Source organism: Hydra vulgaris, chromosome 12 (genome assembly GCF_038396675.1).
Source record: "Hydra vulgaris chromosome 12, alternate assembly HydraT2T_AEP".
Classification (NCBI taxonomy): domain Eukaryota; kingdom Metazoa; phylum Cnidaria; class Hydrozoa; order Anthoathecata; family Hydridae; genus Hydra; species Hydra vulgaris.
This window is the reverse complement of record NC_088931.1, coordinates 11,661,732-11,687,782: the sequence shown is the minus strand read 5'-3', so window position 1 is coordinate 11,687,782 and position 26,051 is coordinate 11,661,732. Positions and strand designations below refer to the sequence as shown.

At 28.6% G+C, this 26,051-nt stretch overlaps 1 protein-coding gene and 1 long non-coding RNA gene across 3 annotated transcripts; one reads left to right on the top strand and one right to left on the bottom strand.

The window, feature by feature from the left end:
- The first annotated feature begins 4,955 nt into the window (after positions 1 to 4,955).
- LOC136088453 (uncharacterized) lies at positions 4,956 to 16,689 on the top strand. 2 transcript variants are annotated; one of them, XR_010642175.1, is made up of 3 exons: positions 4,956 to 5,085; positions 11,170 to 11,217; positions 16,250 to 16,689. It is a non-coding gene; the product is annotated as an uncharacterized LOC136088453 (long non-coding RNA). The 2 variants fall into 2 exon arrangements; XR_010642174.1 differs by lacking the exon at positions 16,250 to 16,689 and adding an exon at positions 13,313 to 13,716.
- A 3,956-nt stretch (positions 16,690 to 20,645) lies between these two features.
- On the bottom strand, positions 20,646 to 21,369 carry LOC136087953 (uncharacterized). Its single transcript, XM_065811585.1, has 2 exons — positions 21,326 to 21,369; positions 20,646 to 21,216 (listed from the first exon to the last, which is right to left on the bottom strand). The coding sequence occupies exons 1-2, from the start codon at positions 21,367 to 21,369 to the stop codon at positions 20,646 to 20,648; spliced, it is 615 nt and encodes a 204-aa protein (XP_065667657.1).
- Between the last annotated feature and the right edge of the window lie 4,682 nt (positions 21,370 to 26,051).

The following is a 26,051-nucleotide window of genomic DNA, read 5'->3' as shown; positions in this document are numbered from 1 at the left end:
CAAAATAAAAGATGTCGATTTCTTGATAATTGGCTGCAACTTGAATAATTTTTTAGTACCCTATGCTCATATTTTTTATTTATGCTTGGTTTTAACTGTTTAAAAAAAGCATAAAAAATGAATATGAAGAAGTGAAAGCTACTTTTACTTTTTATTATTTCAGTTTCATTTTTGTTTTCTGTTTCTTAGCTTATACCTCACTCTAAAAAAATTAGTTGCATACAACGGATTGGGTAACAGATCAATCCGTCGTTTTGCATCAGCAAATTTTCAGTTAAATTAACGGATTGAAATCCGTTAAAATAAAGGATTTATTACGTTAGTGCAACGAACAACTCGTTGAAATAAAGGAGTTAATACGCTTCTGCATCAAATAATTAGATGTTGATATTCTGTTAAAAAGAAGTGTTGATACGTTTAAAAAGAAGGACTTGATACGTTAAAAAAAAAAAAAAAAAGCTCATATAAAATTAAGTAAAAAATAAGATAGAATCGTTATATAACAAAATACGGTAGTCGGTAAAATGCGAACTGCGAACCGGTAATATGCGAACCAAGACATATTTTAGTGACCACTACAGTTATGATATTTAAAAAAACGATTGCTCGTCAATTTTTTAATTTAAATTGAATATAGTGTAGTTTGATATATTTTATTTAAATGAGATTGTATTTCTTTTAAATTAAATATAATTTATGTTTCTGCTCGATGTCCATAAAATATACTGTAAAATAAACAATTTAACGGAAAATGAAAAACATTAACAACCAATAGAACTATGGTTCGCATTTTACCGACTACCACACAATACTTCTTATACTTGTGAATATAGGGATTATTTTATGATGTTTAATATTAATACAAATTGGTGCATTTTAAAAGTAACGATAGTTAACATCTATCTGATACAACGACAACTAATTAACTAACATGGTTTGGAGACCTATGTTGCTCAATTTGTAAGCTAACTTTAAAATCGCTCCAACTAGACATTAAATACTAATAAAATGTTTTTAATAATGTAATTCAATAAACAAACTTTCAATTGCAATCAAAACTTTTTTTAATATACTTTTGTCGTATTCATTGAATGTATACGTTGAATTCTATTCAATGTAGTACATTTATATTAAACACACAAATATATTTATAATAAAGATTACAATAAATCAATGCTAAGACTTGGGTTAGTAATACTGTTGGGGCGACTGAATAAGTGCGAATTTCATAACTGCGAATCTGCATAAGTGCGACTGGCATAAGTGCGAACTGGCATAAGTGCGAACTGGCACAAGCGCGAACTGGCATAAGTGCGCCAAAAGAATTTGCACACATTGGCATAAGTGCGAACTGGCATAAGTGCGAACTGACATAAGTGCGAATCACTTGCAAAAACTGGCATAAGTGCAAACTAGCACAAGCGCGAACTGGCATAAGTGCGCCAAAAGAATTTGCACACATTGGCATAAGTGCGAACTGGCATAAGTGCGAACTGACATAAGTGCGAAACAATTGCAAAAACTGGCATAAGTGCGAACTGGCACAAGCGCAAACTGGCATAAGTGCGCCGAAAGAATTTGCAAACATTGGCATAAGTGCGAACTGGCATAAGTGCGAACCAATTGCAAAAACTGGCATAAGTGCGAACTGGCACAAGCGCGAATTAGCATAAGTGCGCCGAAAGAATTTGCAAACATTGGCATAAGTGCAAATTGGCATAATTGGCGAATTGGCAAGTTCGCACTTATGCCAATTCGCACTTATGCCAGTTCGCACTTATGCCAATTCGCACTTATGCCAATGTTTGCAAATTCTTTCGGCGAACTTATGCCAGTTCGCACTTATGCCAGTTTTTGCAATTGATTCGCACATATGCCAGTTCGCACTTATGCCAGTTCGCACTTACGCCAATGTTTGCAAATTCTTTCGGCGCACTTATGCCAGTTCGCGCTTGTGCCAGTTCGCACTTATGCCAGTCTTTGCAACTGCTTCGCACTTATGTAGATTCGCAGTTATGAAATTCCCACTTATTCAGCATCCTCATACTGTTGTTATTCGAAAAAGTGTTCGTACTTCATTTCCAGCTATCTTTTGTCAATTACTTAAAAATAAAAAAAATATAACATAAAAGGAACCTAAATATGTCATTTAGGTAAAATGGTTTATGTAAAACAAAATCCCTGTTTTACTAAAAAAAATGTTGAATTCTTTATGAATAAATTTTAACAAAAATTGTGTTGCTTTATTAATTTCTAATACGGTTTTATAAAGATTTTTAATGCAGCAAGAAAGTAATATCTGTTATAAAAATGAAAGTAAAAAAAAAAAAAACTAGGGCCCTGCGAATTGATTCGATTCACGAATCGAATGTCGCTCCAATTCGAGATTCGATTCGAAAAAAATGATTCGAGTTTTTCTAATCATTTTTTTATATAAATTACTTTATGTTTTTATACAAACGGCGTTTGTATGAAAACATAAGTAATTTAAATAAAAAAAGTTTTCAAAATATCATAATTTATGTTATCAGAAAATTCAGCGGTAGAGTAATTTTGAAACGTAAACGTACTTTTCATTAAAATGAATTAAAAGTTAGCTTTTATTTTTTGCGTCGTCAATGTTTGACTTCGCTTTCACTAAAGTAATTTTAAATTCGATACTTTTTGTTTGTGCTATATCAAGCTATTTTTGCATCAAGCTATAAAATGACTTCTAAAAAATTGGCGGTTAAAGAATTCTTTGAAAAAAAAGAGTATTCTGGCAATTCAAAGAAGAAAATTGCAACAAAAAGTATTCTGTTCAGAAAACTGGAACTTTATCTCATCTATAGAACCATTTAAAACGTGACCATAAAAAACTACGCGTAGAAGCAACAAAAAAGCGCACAACTGGCTACTAAAAGAAAAAAGAATTCCGATGACACAATCGAGCAATCATCAAGTTCGTCGTTAAATTTGTATTTCATTCGACCTCCAATAGATACAGTTATTAAAAAAAACTACGATCGTGCAGTGCTTAGATTTATAATTGAAAATGGAAGATTATTTGAGACAACTTCTGGATCTGGCTTTATTAATCTGTGCTCGGTGCTTACTCAAGGGCAATATCACCCACCACACCCGACCACTTTATCTCGAAATTTAGGTGATATGGTTGATGATTTATATATTAACTTCCAACAAAGTATAAAAAGCCAGTTTATCTCCAAACCTAGTATCACTTTTGATCATTTTAAAGCCGACAATGGCGATAACTTTTTTGTTTCTACTTGTCACTTTATTTCATCCTCTTGGGTTTTAGAATCATGCTGTTTATCAGTTGTAAATCTGGAAGTAATAAATGCATGTCACAAAGCAGCTGTTTTATAATATAAATTTTTTATGATATCGTTAAAAATTAATTGAAATATATATATTTTATTTAATTAACAAAAGCCAGAAAACAAAAAAATACTACACAACTTAATAAAAAACAATAAAAACCTCAAGATGTACAAAAAATAAAATAAAACAAAATTAAATATAAGAGCTGATTTGAAATAAAAAGTTATAAAAAGAACTATTTGTTAAAGTAATTAATTAATAGTCATTAATAGGATTAGGTGTTATTTTTTACGCTGTTTCAGTTAATAATAACAAGAACAGAAAAAAACAAACCAAGCGGCTTGTTCGCATAAGTAAAAGAAAAAAAAAATACAAAATATATATATATATATATATATATATATATATATATATATATATATATATATATATATATATATATATATATATATATATATATATATATATATATATATATATAGCAAAAATAAAGTTAAAAGAAAAAAAAGCAAAAAACAAAAAAAAAACATGTACCATAAAATCGTAAAAGTTCGGTCACTCATGCTTTGAATATTTATTTATCGCGCATAATTAAAAAAATTTCAATTTTTTTTTGAAACATACAGAAAATTATATAGATAATTGATATTGTAAAAATAACAAAATAAAAACTAAAAACTAGTATTCAATATTTAATCTAAAATGAAACCATCTACTTTGACCGAACTTTCAATACCATCTCATAAGTTCGGCCGCTATATAAGTACTAATAACGTATCACTGGTTAATAAAATTAAAAATATATGTTTCAAATAATTTAAAAAGGTTTTTTCAATTAACAAAAAAACACTACTTTGCTTTAAATGAGCTTTGTATGTTTATTAGCAATTCTTGCACATATCGTTAACCATTGTAGAACAGCAAGATCAACACATCCAATCGTTACAGGATTAGCAACGCATCCATAATCGTCGTTGAGCTGTAAATTTATCTCCAAAAAAATGTCACAAGCTTGATATTTTTTAGAACTCAAAAAACCGTCAGTTAATTATGAAATTAGGAACAAATTTTTTATTCAAATAAAGTGTGTATCCATTATAAAAATATCAAAATTTGCTGGTAAATTTACAGGTAAAGTTACCGGTAAATTTTACATTTGCAACACTTATCAATATTAGGGTACATGCTTTTGAGGAAATTTTCGAATTTCAATTAACTACCCCTTGAAATGTAGGACATTGGCGTTAAAACTAACTTTGGAAAAAAATAATACGATTGGACCACTATTTTGCCATCCCCCAGACTCGTTTTAATTTAAAAAAATGGTCCAAAAATGACTATATTCTGAAGGCTTGGGTGAGGTAATAATATCAAAGTTTTAAACTGATTTTTTTTTAAAACAAATATTAATGTATATTTTCAAATAAATAGGGTAGTTAAGGCAGAATATGTTAACTTTTGCTGTTTTATTGTGTTAAATAGTGTTAAAAATCGCAACAACAACAAAAAAAAGAACTATTTTGCCGCGATTTATAAGAATGATGAAATACTTTGTTTTACACTTTTATTTTGTTTTTGATCAACTATTTTATTTTTCTTTACTATTATATTATATTTGTATGGCCAGAACAATTTTACTTGTTTAGATAATAATAAATAAAATAAAATACCTATTACCATATCGAAGTTTTGTTGCATATATATAGAGAGTTTTATGAAACTAGAGAAGTTTATGAATTTGTAGTTTTCTTGAATTTACAGGTATGTTTGAACTCTTTATTTTTCTTTCTAATTTTATTTTTGAAAGTCCAGAAGTATTTACAGTTTAAAAAAAGTTTTTTTTTTCGTTTTGGAGAAACTAATCCAGCTATATCAGGTGATATTATTTCGATTGATGATTATATACTCTTTATTTTGTACTCAAATTATACTTTTTATGCATAATTTAATGAATGCACGTATAATTTATATAAAGAATGATAACTTATGCTTATAATATTATATTTTTTAGAATAAATAATTTTTATAATAAGTAATCCAGTATTGAAGTATTAATATTATACGCATCAATAAATGCTTTTTTATATTATTAAGGTACTCAACTTCCAACTGGAAAACTAAATTTCAATACTAAAAAACTTTTACTACATAAAATCTACACTGGAAACAAATGCGAAAAAGTCATCAATACAACATTGCATGCCTAAAAAGATGAAAGAGAGTCAGTGCAAAAATGGTAAATGCAAGTGCATATTATCTTTGATTAAAGCTTGGAATAAAGCTGGATTTCCAACATTTTCTGACAAAACCCTAAGAAAGCATCTAATTAATCTAGAAAAAGAATACTACAATTTAAAAAAACATGAAAAGAGAGGATCAACTATAGATTTAAAAAAAATAATAAGATTTTGTACAAAAGATTAATAAAGTGTTTTGGATAGGTACACAAAATCTTAGGCATACCATAATAATCAACAAGAAAAGATCAGATAAAGACAAAGCCATAGAAAGTTTATTCTTGGAACCGAGGATAAAAAATATAGTAAAATGTCTAGAGAGAGTATTCGAAAAAAAAAGTTTATTTAAAAGAAAACACAATACTCTGGAATTTAAACCAAATTTAAATCAAGAACTAATTTTAGATGAAAATGATACAGAAATGTTGAATGATTTAGACTTTGAACATGGAGACTGGACAAAGAGAAAATAAAAAATAAATAAAAAACCAATAACGTGCACAATTCCTAAAGATATTTACAGTGGCAGTGTTGCTCTTGCAGCATCAGTCAGTGATATATCTCCTGCAATTCGTGGATGTAAGTAAATTACATTGCAGAATTTTAGAAGCCTCGTCACATATGAAAAAAATAAACTTAATAATAAGTAAACAAGCCAGAAATGATATTAAAGCTGCTTTAAAAGCCTCGAAATATCCACCTACCATTCATTTTGATTGTAAAACCTTATTTGAATTAAAAAAAGGCAAGCGATTCAAAAATGACAGATTAGCAGTTCTTTTAAAGGTTGATGGAGAGGTTTATCTTCTCAGATTATCTTCTCTAGCATCTTTCTCAGGTGAGGATCAGTATAAAGGTGTGATGAACTCCTAAAGGAGTATGAAACCAAAGGAATAATACTGGAACTAAAAAGGGTTCTCTTTTTATAATAGAAAACAATCTAGATATCTATCCATTATTTCTTGCTTGTAGACACTGTATATCAGAGCTGAAGATTGTTCACTTTTGTAATGTTGTGATTCAAAGAAAGACATCTGGAACAGAGAATATTTTATTTAAAAAACTCAAAGACATATTTGAAACTCCTGGTTTTCATTATGATACTAATGTTACAAGATTTCTTTGGGATAACAAAAGGAACTGTTATCGAATGTGCAGCAGTTGAGTCTCCAATTTTTTGCAAAGAATATATTAAAAGTGAAAAAGTTTTAAAAAACAATAGAAAAGAACTAGCTGAGCAAGTTGTTGCTTATTTGTCTTCTGAAGGTGTAAAAGTTAAAAAACCAGGAGCTGTCCACTTTTGCTTTGGTTTCTCGGAAAAGTTATATATTATTAAAATTGCTACTTCTTTCTAACTAAATTAAATTTGTTCGGGAAGATAAACTACTTTTAGAAGAAATAAATATCATAACGGAATTCATAGCATGTTTTTATACAAAATGGTATTTGCAATCTGATAAGGCTATCAAAGCATCTAGATATTTTATTAATACATAAAATGCAATCTATACAAAGAGGTTTGTGCCAAACCAGACACAGTTGAAGTAGTATTGAAACCATTTTACAAACATTCCTGGTATCTAGATTCTACAATTGTACCTCTTTTTTTGTTGAATGAAGACGTCTACAACGAAGAAAAAAGCAAGATTGCCTCTGCTATGCTTTAACATGACATGCCAAACTCTGATTATTTTAAAATTGACAATAGATTGCTCATTGAAGTGGAAAACAAGATTAGGATCGAAAAGAGAGTTTACAATGATCCCCAAGTTTATCATTACTAGTTGATTAATTCTCCTATTTGATGTTTGATAGAATTGGATTGGATAAACAAAGGATTAGAGAATGGTTTACCCTTCCACCTCAGTATTGGTATCTAGTTGTTATAAATTATCCTACTAAAAGAGCAGTAGGAATGATGCAACAGTTTGTTCACAAATATAATAAAGAAAAAGATATTCAGAACCGACTACTTACTGTTGATAAAGCTAGATTTGATACAAAAAGGCCTGGAAAAAAGTCGTTAAATTTGTCTAAGAAGAGGTTAATTGACTCACTTTCTACAATGGAAAAAATGATTCAAAAATGATGATAATCAAACAAATTTATTTAAACGAACTTTTATATTATTTAAATAATTAATAATCAATTAAAGATAAATCTTCATTCATAAAAAAACTTAACTGTAACTATGCTTTTAATTCGCGGTAAAATAGTTCACTTTTTTTGCGATTTTTAACACTATTTAACCCAATAAAACAGCAAAAGTTGACATATTCTGCCTTAACTATCCTTTTTATTTGAAAATATACATCAATACCTATCTTTTTTTTTCGTAAAGTTTGGCGGAGGTATTTATATCAAAATTCAGTTCAAAATTTTGATATTATTACCTCTGTCAAACTTTACGAATATTTACTTACTTTTTTTCAATTAAAAGAAGTCTGGGGAGGCACAATTGTGGTCCAATCAGACTAATTTTTAAACAAAGTTAGTTTTAACACCAATGTCCCATATTTCAAGGGGTAGTTAATTGAAATTCAAAAATTTCCTCAAAAGCAAGTACCCTAATCAACATTTCACAATATTACTGCTAATAGAAATAAGGCCGAGTGAACAAAAATGAGCAATTGGTTTTACTCAGTAATTGGTCAGCTTTTTGTGAATAAAGACTTAGTCAATTTTGGTTAAGTTTTTATTCACATAAAGCTCACCAATTACTGAGTAAAGCAGTTTCTCCTTTTTATTCACCCGGTCTATTTCTCTAATTCGAATGCGCAACTGATTTCTTAGCTTCAAAAAGAGGCCAATAAGGACAAAAATGGAAACAAACTATATTAGTACTAAATAAAAATGTCTTATTTTAACTATAGCATTATCAGATCAATATTGAAAAAAGTGGAAGAGGAAAGTATTACTGTATATCTTTGTGAGGAAACTCATTTTATAATAACAATATGGAAAAAACTAATATTGGTCTGTTTTCTTTCCTGAACCAAGAAAAAAAAACACGACATTAATAACAGGGCTGGACAAAGTGGGTTTTTTGGGTTTTGGGTTTTTTTTAAAAACCCAATAAAGTAAAATTTCTGGGTTTTTCAGGTTTTTTGTTTTTCAAGTTTTTTGAAATACTAAAATTTCTGATTTTCTTTTTATATTAAAATTTATATTTGTATAAAAAAATTTCTTTTTATATTAAGTTTATTTACAGCATCTGCAGCATCGAAAGAAATTTCTCCACATTTAGATTTATTCATTCAAAGCTTATGAATTCTCTCAGTCAGGAATCTGTTGAGAAGCTTGTTTTCATCAAGACCAACCATAAAGCACTGTCGGGTGGCAGCTGTGGCACTAACTTCAAATTTGAGCCAAGTGACAATGAACAATCTGATAGTTTTACATCTGAAATTGATAGTAATCTAGGTGACAATTGAAAAGATTTGAATTTGAATAGCAATGATCATTTCAAGTTTAACCGTTAAACATAACTGTTGAACTTATGTTCAACGGTTTTAAGTTTTACTGTCATAAGGCTATATTACCATTTTACAATTTAAGCTTTGAAAACTATTATTATCAATTGTCATTTTTTGCTAAAATTTTAATATCTTAAACCATTTCGATATGATATTTATTGAATTTTCTGGAAATCTCCATATTATGATTGTCGGGCAGTCATTATGATTGTCATGCAGTCATTAATATTTGATTTTTTCATTTTTATAATGATATCTAGCATTTAAAAATAAAACCCAAAAAACCCAAAAAGCCCAAAAACCCACTTTCTGAAATAATAAAAAGTGGGTTTTTTCCAGCTCTGGTTCTCAAAGCTTGGTGTAACAAAATATGTTAATATAGACGTAAAGGAGGTGCTGATAATTATGAAATAATGAAATACACTAAAGTATGCGAGTTTCATTTTAAGCCTTAAAAGATAAAAGTTAGTTGCAGTAAATAAAAAAAGAAAAAGAAATGGAGTTTAAAGCTTGCGTTTATTTAAGACAACAAAAGAAAAATTACCTTGAAAATCTTCATGTAAAAGGTCAAAATATCCAGAGTTCACAACTAAGTTAAGCGATAAATTACTTTATACATTACTAGATTTCACAAATAGTTAAAATTGTGAAAACTGTAAGCTATTGCCATCCAAAAAAAAGAATCATTTAAAAAAGATTAATAAATTATGAAAACTAATGTAGCTTGCTTGAAGAGTATAAAAGTTTAAAAATAATCAACGACCAATTAAAAAATAATATTATTAGCTACAAAAAAGTTGATAAATGTTTTAACTCGTTCACTGGCATGAGAAAAGAAATTTTTGGAATTTTATTTGACTATTTAAGTCCTAGAAATGAACGTGAAAGTATAAAGTATTATTATCCTGAACATTATTCTGAGGAAAAGTTACCCAAAGAATTGTTTACATATCTTTCATATTTTACATATCTGGTTATAGGTGAAACATGAAATTGATTGACCAACTATTCATGTTGTTAATATGGCTGAAACTTTTTCTATTTAAATTTTACTTCCTAGTTTAAGACACCAAAATCTACTGTGTCAAGATCTTATTATATGGTTAAATTTGATATACCTTTGCAATACTATTTCGGTCTAATTTAGATCACCAAAAACTTAACATGTTGTAATGTTTCAAATAGACTTATCCTAAAACAAAAGTTATTATTGACTGTTTTGAATTGGTTTGTCAAAGAAATTCAAACCTTACAATTCAAAGTAGTTTGTTTTCCCACTATAAGCACCATTTTATCTTTATATTTCGTTGGAATTGCTTTTTTTGGTGCAATAACATTTTGTTAATGAACTATTTGTTGGTTCTATTTCTGATATTGAAATAGTTAAGCAATAAAGACTTTTGATAGGAGAGTGGAAATTCTGTAATGGCTGATGAAGATTTTTTAATATCTGATTTGCTTAAGCCTTTTGCTATAACATTAATATTCCAGCCTTTTTAAATGGAAGAAATCAACTATTACTCAAAGAAGTTATAGAAAGTCAAACAATAGTAGCTTTACAAATTCACAAAGAATGTGCCATATTTACTTTATAGATCCTTTTATAAAATTGTAAAAATACATGAAATGTACAATTTATTATTGAGATTAAAAAAAAAAATTTTTATAAAAATTCTCCAACTTAACTACAACATCTGAAAAATAACATTTATCGTTTATCTAGCTAAATGGGTGATTCTTCTTAAGAAATAGTTCTCCGGCAATTTTTATATATATAAATATATATATATATACATATATACATATATATATATAAAGATATATATATATATATATATATATATATATATATATATATATATATATATATATATATATATATAGATAGATAGATAGATAGATAGATAGATAGATAGATAGATAGATATATAGATATATAGATATATATATAGATATATATATATATATATATATATATATATATATATATATATATATATATATATATATATATATATATATATATATAGATATATATATATAGATATATATATATATATATAGATATAGATATATATATATAGATATATATATATATATATATATATATATATATATATATATATTCGTAGAATTCATTCACAAGTTCAACTGGATTGCACCAAAACAAGGAATTCAAGGTTGGTCTTATAATTCAGTTTCAACAATTTTATTATGATTTAACATGTCTTTGGCATTTGTGAAAAGTTAAAAAAATTTTTTAATAGATAAACAGAAAAATTAGTAACTTAAAAGGTAATTTAAGCAATTTGTCGCTATTTGTTTACATTTTTGTCCTTACTGGCCTCGTTTTAATGTTGAGAAAATAGTTGCGCAATTGAATGAGAGAAATGTCTTATTCATTAAGATTAAATTTAATTATTTAAATAATTTGCTTATTTTAGATTTTAATAGTATGTATTTTTTCAAATTGTTGTTTTGCTAAAGAATTATTTGAGCAGGTTGCATATAAACATTATTATTTTTTTTTATAGATTCATATTGCGAACTAATTATAAATATTATTTGAGAAAAAAAAGTTTGTAAAATTTGAATTTTGCATGCTTTTTTTATATTTTTTCCTAAATGACCGAAGTTACATGGTGACCGAACTTAGGCGATTTTACAGTATATATAAAAAAACAAACATGTATGTATAAAAAATATGTATATATAAACATAAACTATAAAAAAATAAAACAATTAAGTAAATTAATAAAAGAGAATAAAATTATTTAAGATATTTAGAAATAACTTAATTCATTGTCAGTAGCAAGAAGTTTTGTTTAAGTTTTATTTTAAATTTGTCAAAAGGAGTAGTAGTTTTGATGTTATTAAGTTAAGTATTTCATAATTTCGGTCCTCTATTTGCAATAAAAAAATTGGTGGCCGTATAATAGGTTTTGGGTTGAATGTAGTTCTCATTTGAAAATCTAGTAGAGTAAACATGATTTATTTTGTTAAAAATGGTATTAAATATCAGAGGTGTCATTTCATTATAATTATATTAAATATTAGAGTTATCATTTCATTGTAAGTGCGAACTGGCATAAGTGCGAAGCAGTTGCAAAAACTGGCATAAGTGCGAATCGGCATATGTGAGAACTGGCATAAGTGCGCCGAATAAATTTACGAACGTGGCATAAGTGCGAATGCAAACTGTCATAAATGCAAAGCAGTTGCAAAAACTGGCATAAGTGCGCCGAATAAATTTTCAAACATTGGCATAAGTGCGGATTGGCATAAGTGCGAAATACCAATTTGCATTTATGCCAAAATTTGCAAGTTTATTCGGCACACTTATGCTAATTCGCACTTGTGCTAGTTCAAGTATTTGCAACTGCTTTGCACTTATGCCAATGTTTTCAAAATCTTTTGGCGCACTTATGCCAATTCGCACATACACCAGTTCGCACTTATGCCAGTTTTTGCAACGCTTCTCTTTTATGACAGTTTGCACATATGCTAATTCGCGCTTATTCAGCCTCCCTAACTAAAACCAAATTGAAAGTGATAGTAGAATTTATGCAGAATTAAATGCTGAAGTAAAAAGGAAAAAATTTTAATATTCAGCAGGTTCTTCTTTAATTTATTTACAAAATAAGCTTATTCTCTTTCTGAGTTTAACTCTTGAAGCTCTTAAACTTAAAAGCTCTTAAAAGTTTAGTTTAATAAAGAATTCTTAAAGTGAATTTTTCATTAGTGAAGAGCTAGGGATTCTCTTTTTTATGACTTTTTGTTAACAAGTTTTCAAATGTATAAGTCTCCCCTTAATGAAATTATTACTTGTGAGACAAAATCTTTCTCTTTGGTAATTTTTTATAAATTTGTAAGTCTCCCCTAATTAAAATTATTTATTGTGAGTCAAAGTTTTTCTCTTTGTAAAGTTTTTTCAAATGTGTAAGTCTCCCTTAATGCAATTATTACTTGTGAGACAAAATCCTTTTCTTCGGACGTTAGGGCTTAATTGAACAGTTGGACATCAGACATTGTCCTACTAAAACATTTGATTATTCAAAATATTTGATAATATTAAATTACCATTTATTTTTTTAAGTAATATTAAATTAAATAATAATATAGAATTATCATTTATTTCCCTTAACTAGTTTATCGAATGGCCATTCAAGCTTGCGGAAATCACTTAGTTGAAATATTTTAATGCAAATATCTTAAATATAACTATTTTGAATGTACTTTAATGAAAATTTTATTTTTTAACTAAACTTCCTTTAGTTGGTCCTACTCATTTACAAGAAGAAATTTACCAGATCTTAGAGACAACGATTGATGAAAAAGATCCTATAATTTTTACATCAATTATGAAAGTTTTTGTCAGGGGATATGAAAAGTCCTAATTTCGTAAATTACTTTGGAACTTACTACGCTTCTCGACATGAAAAATGGGCTTCTTGTTATCGGAACTTTCATCATGCAGATACTGACACAAATATGTTACTTGAATCATTTTATAACAAATTGAAGACAATCTATATGGATAGTCGACCTAATAAAAGGTTAGATAATTTGATTAAATTAATTTTACAAATTAAGGAAGATGATTATTGGAGACACAAAGTAACAAAATTAATCTAGGAACTATATCTCTCCCTAAAAAATATAAAAAACGTCATGAAAAATGATGCTGATTTCAGATATCTGCGTTTTTAAATGTTCATCAATGGAGTACACTGTGCGAAATCAATCAAAAGACATAACGTATAAAGTTGACATTTTGAAAGATATCTGTAAAGAAAGTTTGTGTTCACATGTATAATTGTGTATAAATCCAGGCATTATTAGTTTGTGTGAGCATTTATACAAGTGTAGTTGCAATGACAACGTTAACCTTTGTAAACATATTCGCAAGTTACAATCATTCATTTTGAAAAGTAAAAAAAGAACAACTTAAAAGAATCATCATTAGCTGTTTTTCAGAGGAGTTCAGTTAATGAAAAAACTACAAACCTTTCATAACGAGGCTGACAGGTTAAAAAAAAATGTTGATGAATTATGTCTATTAGTAACTAATCAAAATGTAATCAGCCTTCAACTTCCATCAATAAACAGACATTAAAAGATATGGTTAGGCGCAAACTAAAGCCATTAAAGGCATAAACTCATCTGACATACCTATAAGGCAACATTGCAAACTCAACCATTAATTTTTGTACCAAATAAGAAATTAGATTAATGTCAATGGCAGCCTAATAAGTTCAGAAAAATAAGAAAAATAAAAGGAAAATAAAAATAAAACCATACCAATATCCTGAACAGCACCAAAAAGAGAAAATAGTTATGAAAATGTGTCAAAAAAATATTGATTTAATACATAAAGAAGAAATTCAAACAATATGTGATGACATCAAAACTAGTGACTTTACTAGTACTCTTGTTAGGTTAGTGCTCCTGTGAGGAGGCTTTAATTTCACTTTTTGTGTTTATGGGTTTATATATATAGGTAAATATTACCTATTTTCTTTATAGACATGGTCCTCACCAACTTTCTCTTATTTCTCTCTTTACACTTAAAAAAAAAATTTCTTCAGAGTTATTGCAAAAATTGCAACAAAGCAACTTTCATTTTGAGAAAGGCTGGCTTCAAGATGAAGTCATTGGAAGCTTTCTGTATTGCCTTGAAAAAAGGTACTCTTCTAAAAAATATTGTGGGCCAAAAGAAGCATTAGCAAAAAGCTATTAACGAAGTTTAAAGCTTTTATGGAAAGATGTTGACATTGAATGTATAGATCAAGTCTTTATTCCCTTTAATCCAGCTAGTTCTCATTGGATTTCATCTGAAAGTAAAAACAGAAGAATTTTTCTTGATCCTTTATATTCAAATATTTTATCACATGTTTCACACGACAAGTCAATTGCAATTGCTAAAGACATTTTTAAGCGTAAGTTCAACATATTAAACCCAAGAGTTATTTTAACACAAAGCCATTGTTTACAAAAAGACAGTTACTGTCTTTTTATGTATGCTACTATGCATTACAGTTGTGTGAAGGTAAAATTCATAATGTATGTTAGTGACATCCAGCTGTTATTTAGGGACACGGATTTAACTTATTTTAATCATAAACTAAAATATCTTAAAAGACTATTTGTTTAAAAAGTTAATTAAAAAAGTTGTTTGCGAAAATATTTGTAGGAACAATTTACATCATTTAAACTTAAGTTTTATAGTTTCAATGAATTTTAATTATAAAATCAATATTAAATAATTTCAACAAATTTTTGTGGGCGACAAAATTACAATAACGGTGTCAAAATAGGGCTTAATATGTGACTATACATTTTTTTTTCTTATCCTGACATTTTAAAAATTTTCTTACTGGTAAGTACTATCTTTTATGGATTGAATGTCTATGCCCAAATTTTATTGAGAAAATTACCAATGCCTTATATTACAAAAAAAAGGTGACCTAGAATTAAAAGAGTAAAAAAATATTTTGTGTTATTATTGCCTGAGTATTTTTTTTTCGGAAAATGGGCCAGGGGAAATTTGATATTGGATTTTACTATTATTTTCAATTATCACTAAATTTTTATAAATTATTTATGCAGAATTAAATAAAAAAGCTTATTATTTATAGGCAGCTATTTATATTTAACTTTTTTTATATTTAGTTGATGTTAATATTAGCAATCATAATTGTTTTAATTTACAATAAATTATTTTTATCATATATGAATGAAATAGACACTATTGTTAATGCCTATTCATTATTTATTATTACATGTCTTTTATAGTTTTGTATATTTTTATGCTGCATTTATGCTGGAGAAATTATTAAGTTGTTATTTTTTATTGCAAAACTTTTAATTATTTAGGATCGGTTTATAAACACAAAGATTTTTTATTTAACAAAATGAAAAATCTTTAATTCTCCATTTAATGATGTGCAATTTCGTAATTACATTTGCAGGGAAAGTGAAAAATTTTTTGCTTGAAAATTTATTTTTATTACTATGCTACCAGTTCTTATTATTCATTAATGTTTAGATTGTTTTAGTGGTTAGGGGAGAGGTGAGGGGTAGGTAATTTAGGGTGAGCTGAATTTGTTTGCAAGGCAAATATACTAAATTGCACTAGTTCTTGTTTTTTGGAGTTCTATGTAAATTTAAATTTATCCTTTTTTTTAAATCTTGGTATCTTTGTTTTTATAGGTGTATGGTGTTTACAGCTATACAGATGTATATATAGCATAGATGAATACTAATATATTTCCGAATAGTCTTTTTATCATCATAGATTTGCCACAGGCTTTAAAAAGAAAGATTGGGTGCAGTGTACAAAGTGTTCACAGTGGTACCATTGTGAATGTGCGAATATTTCTATTGAAGACGCAGGTATCAGTGATTCCTTTCAATGTCAAAGAAAAAACATTTTAAAAACGGTTATTTTCATAGCCATAAATCTTCGAAAACATTTAATGGCATAGTTAACAAATTTGTTAAAAAAAGTCTAATTATCATCTATTTAAATTTGCATTAAAATTATTTTTAAATTATTTAATAATTATAACAATTCGAAATTTTTATGATATTTATGGTAAATGTTTTTATAAAGATTGTAATAGTGATTTTTTATTTTATGTAATTTTTGACTTAAATGACATTTTTTATTCGCGATGGTTTTTCATTAACAAGCACACCATTACTTTTTTTTTTTTAATATGAAAATAAAACCCCAACAATTTACTTGATATTACAGATCAATCAATCAATCAATTAATATATTCTGAATTACATGATTTTACATTTCAAGGATATTTATAAATAGTATAATTACTAATGATGCGTAAACACCTAATAATAATAATGAATAATAACATAAGAATAAAATAATAACAACTCTAAAAATCATAACGTTAACAATAATAATAACATTAATAATAACTATTATAATAAAAATGGTATTAATAACAATAAAAATAATGGTATTATTAAAAAAAAATGATATTGATAAAAATAAAGGTAATAATAATAATAACAATGGTATATTTAAATATGTCTATACTTATCTACATACGCACATACAGAAATATATATACACATTCACACACATATTAACACACATACATACACATATACACACATTTGTACACATACATATACCCACACACGCATACATATACCCACACATGCATACGCACATACACATTCAATCATTGTACAAGGACGACAAAAAAGCTGTACATAAATGTAAAAATTCTTAAAAAAAAAAAAAGATAAAATAAATAAAATATACAAGAGAGAGCATTTTTAATAAGACTATTAACAGTGATATATTGCTTTTATTGATGTTATTATTCTACTAGCTATCCAAATAGTGTTTTTTTTAATTTATTGAGAAAACATATCGAGAAATTGAATTTTCAGTTTTAAAAGAATGAGGGAGATTGTTCCAAACGTTGGTGCACTGATGTTTAATTGATTCGCTGCTAATTGATGCGATTGTAATCAAATTTTATTTTATGACCTCTGTGAATTAATAGATTTTTCATTTACCAGATTTATGTATAGTTTATCAATTTTATATTAAAAAAGGTTTGTAAAATCTTATTAAAAACGCTCATTTATCAAATAGATTTTCATATTTCCAAAATTTTTTTATTTTTTCGATGCGTTTTAATGTTGGGTTTTAATTTTCTTTACAAATCATTTTCTGTAAGTTTAGTCCGGGCAACCAAAATTAAGCTCAAACAAATCTTTGTTATATATACATATATATTATATATATATATATATATATATATATATATATATATATATATATATATATATATATATATATATATATATATATATATATACAGTATTGGACAAAACATTTGCAACCAACATAGAACAATGCTAAAAAGTGTTCCTAGTTTTACACATGTCTTAAAAACAAAACGAACTATACTACCGCAGCAAACAGTTCAGGAGTCTGGAGTCATAGCATGCCATGACATGAGCAATCAGCTGACAAGTGACAGCACACAGGCAGAATTTCGTTGACAAGTGCCATTTTGCAGCGGACAAAACAAGTGCAACTTTTTTGGTTTGTTTCATTTTCTTAAGTCTGGTCCGTGTCAACGTCACGGAAGTTTTTTAATAATTAAAGGAAGTATCCAGAAGTTTCCAGAAGCATGCAGAAGCTTCCAGAAGTTTCCAGAAGAAGCATCTGGAAGCATCCAGAAATATCCAGAAACATTCAGAAGCTTTCAGAAGCATCGAAAAAAAGCATCTAGAATCTTCCAGAACAGGTTCACACAGGTTCATTTTACTATATAAGAGACATGTAAATCGACATGTAATTCAGTCAGTATATGGAAGTCAATCAGTCAGTATCATCAAGACAGTTTATCGAAGTGAGTTTTATCAAAGTGTTTTATCGAAGAACATCAATACAAGAAGTGAAATACAACAAGTGTTTCATTACATCAATACAGTCCACATCCAACCAAGACGTTGTGTTCCACAGAGCATTATTGTATCATCACAAGGTAAATGTAACACGGTAAGCCTTGAGAAGCGTGATTATTTTTATTATTTTTATGACTTCAAGTGTAAAAATAGCTTCCGACAGTCTTGGATTGGAACTAAGAAAGATTTGGCGATTACGTGGAATGTCACAAAAAAGTATTTGTGATAAATATCGCGTGAAAAAATGGACCGTATCAAGACTATGTTCCAAGTATAAAACGGGGAAGTTGGCAGAAGATAGCAAAGGTGGAAGACCGCGTTCCACCACTTCTAGAGAGGATTCTATGATCGTCAGATCCGTCAAGAAGGATCCCTGGATATCATCAGTCGAGATACAAAAGCAATTAGAGCTGCCTGTATCGGACCGAACAATCAGAAGACGTGCTGTTGAAGCCGGATTGTTTTCTCAACGCCCTGCAAAGAAACCGCTGATTTCACTAAAAAACCAGAAGAAAGACTGCTGTTTGCTACATCTCATATTGACTGGAATGTGCAGAAATGGCGAACTGTCCTGTTCAGTGATGAATTGAAGTTCAAGATCATTGGGGGCGATGGCATTTGCCGTGTACGTCGACCGGCTGGAAAACGCCTCGATTTACGTTACTGCCATAAGACCGTGAAGCGTGGTGGAGGCAATGTAATGGTTTGGGGGTGTTTTTCTGCTAATGGTCTAGGTCCAATACATCGAAACGATGGAATAATGGACCGTTTCAAGTATAAAAATATCCTGAAAGATGTTATGTTACCTCATGCTGAATGGAGTATGCCAATAAAATGGGTTTTTCAGCAAGACAACGATCCGAACCACACTGCATAAGTAGTCAAGCAGTGGTTTCAAGACAACCACCTATCGGTGATGGATTGGCCGCCTCAATCTCCGGATCTCAACCCTATCGAGAACCTGTGGGAGATCGTCAACCGCAGAATTAATCGTGAAGGTGTTCGTAATAAGGATCAACTGTTTGAACAAATCCAAAAGGCCTGGGCAGCAATTCCACAAAGTTACATTGATCACCTGATCGAATCTATGCCTCGAAGATGCAAGCCTGTGATCGACAACAAAAGATTCGCCACGAAATATTGATAGCGAAATACAGCTTGGTCAACATTTTGTCGAGTTGCACTTGTTTTTTCCACAAGGAAATCAACTTTTTTTAACATTTTTGTTTAATTTATTAATTTTCGTGTACAAATAATGAGCTTTGTGATGAATAAAACTTGAAGAACTTTGTCTCTAAACAGTTACATATTTATTTCTCTAAATTGAAAAAATGCAGCACTTTTATATAAAGAAACTAAATTAGCATATTTTGGTTGCACTCGTTTTGTCCGATATTGTATATCTTTAAAAGTCATTTCTTGTTATACGATATGTTTATAAATATATAAATTGATTTTGGCAGCGTATAACTATTTTTTAAATATATTTTAGATATAAAAATATATTAACGATATTTCGTTGATCTATTGTGGTCAGCGTCATCAGGTAATAAAAAACGTTACAAAACAGCATAAAACCAACCGTTTAAAAAAGAAGACACTAAAAAGCGTAAGATATAAAAACAAATCAAATAATATAATAGTGACGTCAGTTGAATTTTTATCAAAATTGGTCCCCAAGTTTTTGTTTTCACATTATCCCCGTCATCTCTATTTAGAACAGTTTGCCCAATACCTATCTCGTGTCGAACTCTTGCTTTATTTATCTCCAAAGATTCTCTAACTTTTCTTATCCTGTATTCTGGAATGACTGCCAAGGTTTTAGGATTCAGCCAATCAAAAGTACCACAGCATGTTCTAGAATGTTCAGTGGCTCCTGAACTCAACCATTTTTGATTTTTACAGGCTCTTTGGTGTTCCGCATTTCTTGAAATGATTTTCTTTTTGGTCTCACCAATATATATACTTCTGCATGAGCATTTAAGCTCGTAAACACCCGGGTTCGAGTTCGGTGGTAGTTTTGTTTTGTTGTTGCATAGTATGTTATTTAAATTGGGAGGTGAAGTAAATATAACTCTGATGTTTTGTTTTCTAAATTCTCTTCGGAGTTTAGGGCCAATAATAGGTATCCAAGGTAGTTTAACAAACTTATTTAGTTGTTTAGATGTGTTTGAAATTCATAAAATCCGTTCATTGTATTTGTAATAGGTATATCTAAAAAGTTAAGTTGTTTTCTTCCGTTTTCAAGTTCAAAAGTATATTTTGTGGACGATTTTTGTTCATTTAAAGTTTTAAGAAACAGTTCTTGTTTTTCTTTCGAATCGAAGCGAGCATGGGTATCGTCTATATATCTTTTGTAAATTATTGATTGGAATGAATTAACAAAGACTATATTAAGGGCTCTTTTTTCTATACTTTGCAAAAATGCTTCAACCATGAATACCATCAACGATAAACGAATTTTACCTGAATTAGGTAAAACTCGGATTTTATCTTCGCATAAAAAGTAACACTTGCTTAGTGAAAGTTCAATTAACTGGTGTATATCTAAAAGAGTTAACTTAGTCCTAGTTTTTAAATCCTCTAAATCATCGTTCAATATGCTAATAATAACCGGTATTGCTTTATCGATCGGTACAGATGGATATAAATTTACTACATCAAATGAAACTTGAATTTCATTAGGGTCTATCTTCCATTCTTTAGCATCGTTGACAAAACTACTTGAAACAATTAGTGGAGTTGTATTTTTATTTTTATTAATGTTGGTTGAATGATTTTAACCAGATACTCTGATGTTCCATAAGGTGGTGTGTTAATAGTGGAAACAACAGGACACATTCGGTAGTTTTTTCTGGTTTGTGAGCTTTAACCATTTCATAGATTCTAGGTGGAAGCAATCTGATGGATACATTTTAAAGTAAATGGCATTGTCTAACTTACCCTGTTTCCTTAATTTACATCACAGTTTTTGAAATTAAGTGATGAATGTGGGTGTTGGGTCGTAATCAATAACTTTACTATTTTTTATTTGTTCTTCTAATTTATCTTTTGCTTCATTTTCGTTTAATAAAGTAAAACCTGCTCTTTTGTCAAATGGATATATCTTTAGATGTGAATGCTTTTTTAGGTTTTGTAAAGAAAAGCGTTGTTGTTTTGTTAAATTATTTTTTAATTTTAATTTTAAAGAACTTGTTAGGATTTTCGATCAGTTTCGTCGAATAATCTCTGCCTGCGTTTGTTTATTTTGTTGGTCGAGTTCTAAGGCGCAAGTTTCAAATTAATGATGATGTCCATATAAGAGATATTCTTTTGTGATGGGACAAACTTTGGACCAAGATTAAGTATTTCAGTAGTTGCTCATCCAGATTATTATTTGTTAAATTTAGTATAGCTGGTTTTAAAATTCGATTAGGAAGATTTTTTTTTAAATTGATTTTATAATTGATATTGTTTTGCAATTTATAGTATTTCTCTTTCATTTCAGTTTGTTTTTTTTAAATAATGGTAATTCTTAGACTTGTTCGTTATATTATTAATTAACTCATAATCATTAGATCTAATTTGTGATTGGAGATATAAATTTAATTCATCAATTAATTTCTTACTTGAATATAATCTTTCTTTTGCTTCGTTTCGAGCATGAACTAATAATTTTTTCTGTATTCTTTCATTATATTTTCAGCTTTTTTGTATTTAAATTTTTTGATATACATTTTTGAAGAAAAACAAGTTGATTTTTTGCGATTGCATTTCGTATCTTCAAATTTTGTAATTTATTCGTTTCATTGTAAATCTATTGCCGTAAAGAGCAGTGATAAAATCTTTAAAAGTCATTTCTTGTTATACGATATGTATACAAATATATAAATTGATTTTAATAAAAAAGGCAGCGTATAACTATTTTTTAAATATATTTTAGATATAATAATATATTAACGATATTTCGTTGACCTATTGTGGTCAGCGTCATCAGGTAATAAAGTCATCAAGTAATCAGCGTCATCAGGTAAGTTTTAAAGTGTTAAATAATATGACTAATAAAATTAAGAAAAAAAAAGATCATAATGAGGTGTCATGTAATATCCATGTTTAATTCAAGTTGAATTTAATGCTTTAAATCACTAACAGTTGAAACAAAAATAAAAATGTTAAACAAAACATGTTAAAATTAAATTCAAATTTTTAAACTAACTTTTTACGCGTTTTTGCTGAGCTTCATACATTTTACAACTCGACAACTTATTTTCATTACACAGTCTTCTTTCTATCTATTTTTATCTATTTTACATTCTTTTAAAATAAATTCTATTTTCTACATTTTATTAACTATTTTATATTGCTTTAAAACTAAATTAAAATTTTTAAAATACCTGATGACGCTGACCACAATAGGTCAACGAAATATCGTTAATATATCATTATATCTAAAATATATTTAAAAAATAGTTATACGCTGCGTTTTTTATCAAAATCAATTTATATATATATATATATATATATATATATATATATATATATATATATATATATATATATATATATATATATATATATATATATATATATATATATATATATATATATATATATATATATATATATATATATATATATATATATGGGCGTGAATACGGAACCCCTCCTTAGGAAAAAAGCTACGTTACTTTCTGAAAAGCTATGAGGGGTTTCCTCATAGCTTTTCAGAAAGCTTTGCTTTTTAAAATTAAAGTTTTGTTTTAGTTTATTTGAGTAAAACCTACTCGATGTGTTTAAGGACAGATCTGTAAAATACGCAGTTGTTAAGAGCAATAAGAAAAATCGAAAAGTAAATTTTTAACTTTACAATGTACCCAACAAAATATTCTTAATTTTTTTAAGAATATGATCAAACTTGCTCCTCTTAAAATAAATTTCGATATTAAAAATTTAAGTAAAATTTTTTTTTCCAGCGTTCTATTTGTTTTTTTGTTTTTTGTCCAACGAAGCAAAAGCTTGGCTTATGTTGAAAAATTGGCTTAAGTTCTTCTTTATTTCCAGTTATGATAAAAGAAACTACTGATCTAAAATAGTTTCCTTCTCCATTTAATTCTATGGATTCACCGAGGATAAAGAGTTAGGTTGATGTTTCACACGGCAAACGTTGTGTTTTCTAACAATTCCAAACTTTTCAGTAATTGATTTTTAGGTGCACATTTTGCTATAATTTCATTTAAACTGATTCAACGTCGTTGATAATTGGTTTAGTTTTGATGTTATCACCGTCTGAAAATTTATTAATTATTGTAGTTGAATGCTGTCATTGTTTAGGGTTTTCTCTTTGTATAAAGACAAACTTGAAAGGTTATACTTTTTTTCAATACTACGTTTTTTTCATTCTTTAAACTACAGTTATTTGTACTTGATATATTAGTTATCGTGTATAGTCCTTTCTATCGTGTCCTATCTATGGCTTTAAAAGCTTCCCACTTTTTCTGTCATGTTCTGTGTCTTTTCATGAAGTTCATTGGATTCATTCACAAGTTCACGGCCTTGATCGTTAATCTGTATTTCAAAACAGTCGAGTGTACATATTTGTTTATACAAGAATAATGCCACAGACTTTGCGGTTTTATCAAAAAAGGATCAGCCTCTACCAATTTACTAAAATACTTTTACAATCAGATGTTTATAACCATTCGCTTCTGGCAGTTGAGTATAAGCGCGAATTTCATAAGTGCGAATTCGCACAAGTGCGAATGGCGTAAGTGCGAACTGGTGTAAGTGCGAAGCAGTTGCAAAAACTGGTACATGTGCAAATTGGCATAAGTACGAACAGGCATAAGTGCACCAAAAGAATTTGCAAACATTGGCATAATTACAAATTGCTATAAGTGTGAAGCAGTTACAAAAACTGGCACAAGTGCAAACTGGCATGAATGCTAATTAGCATAAGTGCGCCAAAAGAATTTGCAAACATTATTATAAGTACGAACTTACATAAGTGTGAAGCAGTTGCAAAAACTGGAATAAGTGCGAATCGACATAAATGCAAACTGGCATAAGTGCGCAAAAGAATTTGCAAACATCGGTATAAGTGCAAACTGGTATAAGTGCAAAGCAGTTGCAAAAAATGGAATAAGTGTGAATTAACATAATTACAAACGGGCATAAGTGCGCCAAAAGAATTTGTTAACATCAGCATAAGTGCGAACTGACATAAGTGCGAATTGGCATAAGTGCGAAATGCCAATTCGCACTTATGTCGATATTTGTAATTTAATTCGGCACACCTATGCCGATTCGCACTAATGCCATTTTGCACTTATGCCAGTTTTTGTAACTGCTTCGCACTTATGCCAGTTTGTACTTACGCCAATTCGCACTTGTGCGAATGTTTGCAATTTTATTCAGCGCACTATGCCAATTCGCACTTACGCCAATTCACATTCGCATTTGGTAAATGCTTCAACTTGAGTAGTTAATATTTCCATAGTAGTTAATTGACCTTGACCTTGGCTTTAAGGCCAAAAATTAGGGCCTTGGCCTTGAAATTGTTAGCCTTGGTCTTGGCCTTGACTGTTTTGGCCTTGGCCATCCACCTTTTCTTTATGAATTCAGAACTTTCTTTCGTGTTTGTGTTTACAAGTGTACGACTGAATAAGCGCGAATTTCATAAGCTGCGAATTGGCACAAGTGTGAATGGTGTAAGTGCGAACTGGTGTAAGTGCGAACTTGTATAAATGTTATTTTTGTTTACTTGAAAGGCGCTACTGCAGTTTCTCCCCCCCTTTTTTTTATTGCTGATTATGATAGAGAATTTTATGCTGATTAAGAATCGTATAAAAACATAGGTCTGAAAATCAACAAAAAGTGCTCTAATTCGCTGTTGAAGTTTAAAAAATTACACTAAAAAACGTTAATATTCGCCATTTTTTTAAAACGTTTAAAATCAAAGTTTACATTTTGAAATCAATCGCTTAGAAAATCTTTTTTTAATTACGCAACCCGGTTTTTATTGTCGTCAAAATTAAATTATATTTAAATTAAATGTTTTTAATAATATATTTTATATATTTTTAATTAATTTTTTAAAAATTAATTTAAGATTTTGCTTTTTAAATGTACATAAATCGACTGACAAATAGGGATTAGCGCAATTAAACGTACATGCATCGACTGAAAAATAGGGATTGGCGCAATTGAATGTACATACATCGACTGACAAATAGGGATTGGCACAACTAAATGCACATATATCGACTGACAAATAGGGATTGGCGCGATTAAAAGTACATGATTTGAGACAGGGTTAGGGTTTGGGCCAGAGATAAATCAGAAAATGATGCGCTCAACATTTTTTAACAGTTTTGCTTTACATTTTTGATAGAAACCAGGCTTTTTTAAATTCATCGTTGAAAAGAATTTTATTTATAACCGAGTATGAAAAAATGGCGAATATTAGCGTTTTTTAGAATAATTTTTTAAACTTCAACAGCAATTTAGAGCACTTTTTGTTGGTTTTCAGACCTATGTTTTTATACAATTCTTAATCAGCATAAAATTCTCTATCATATTC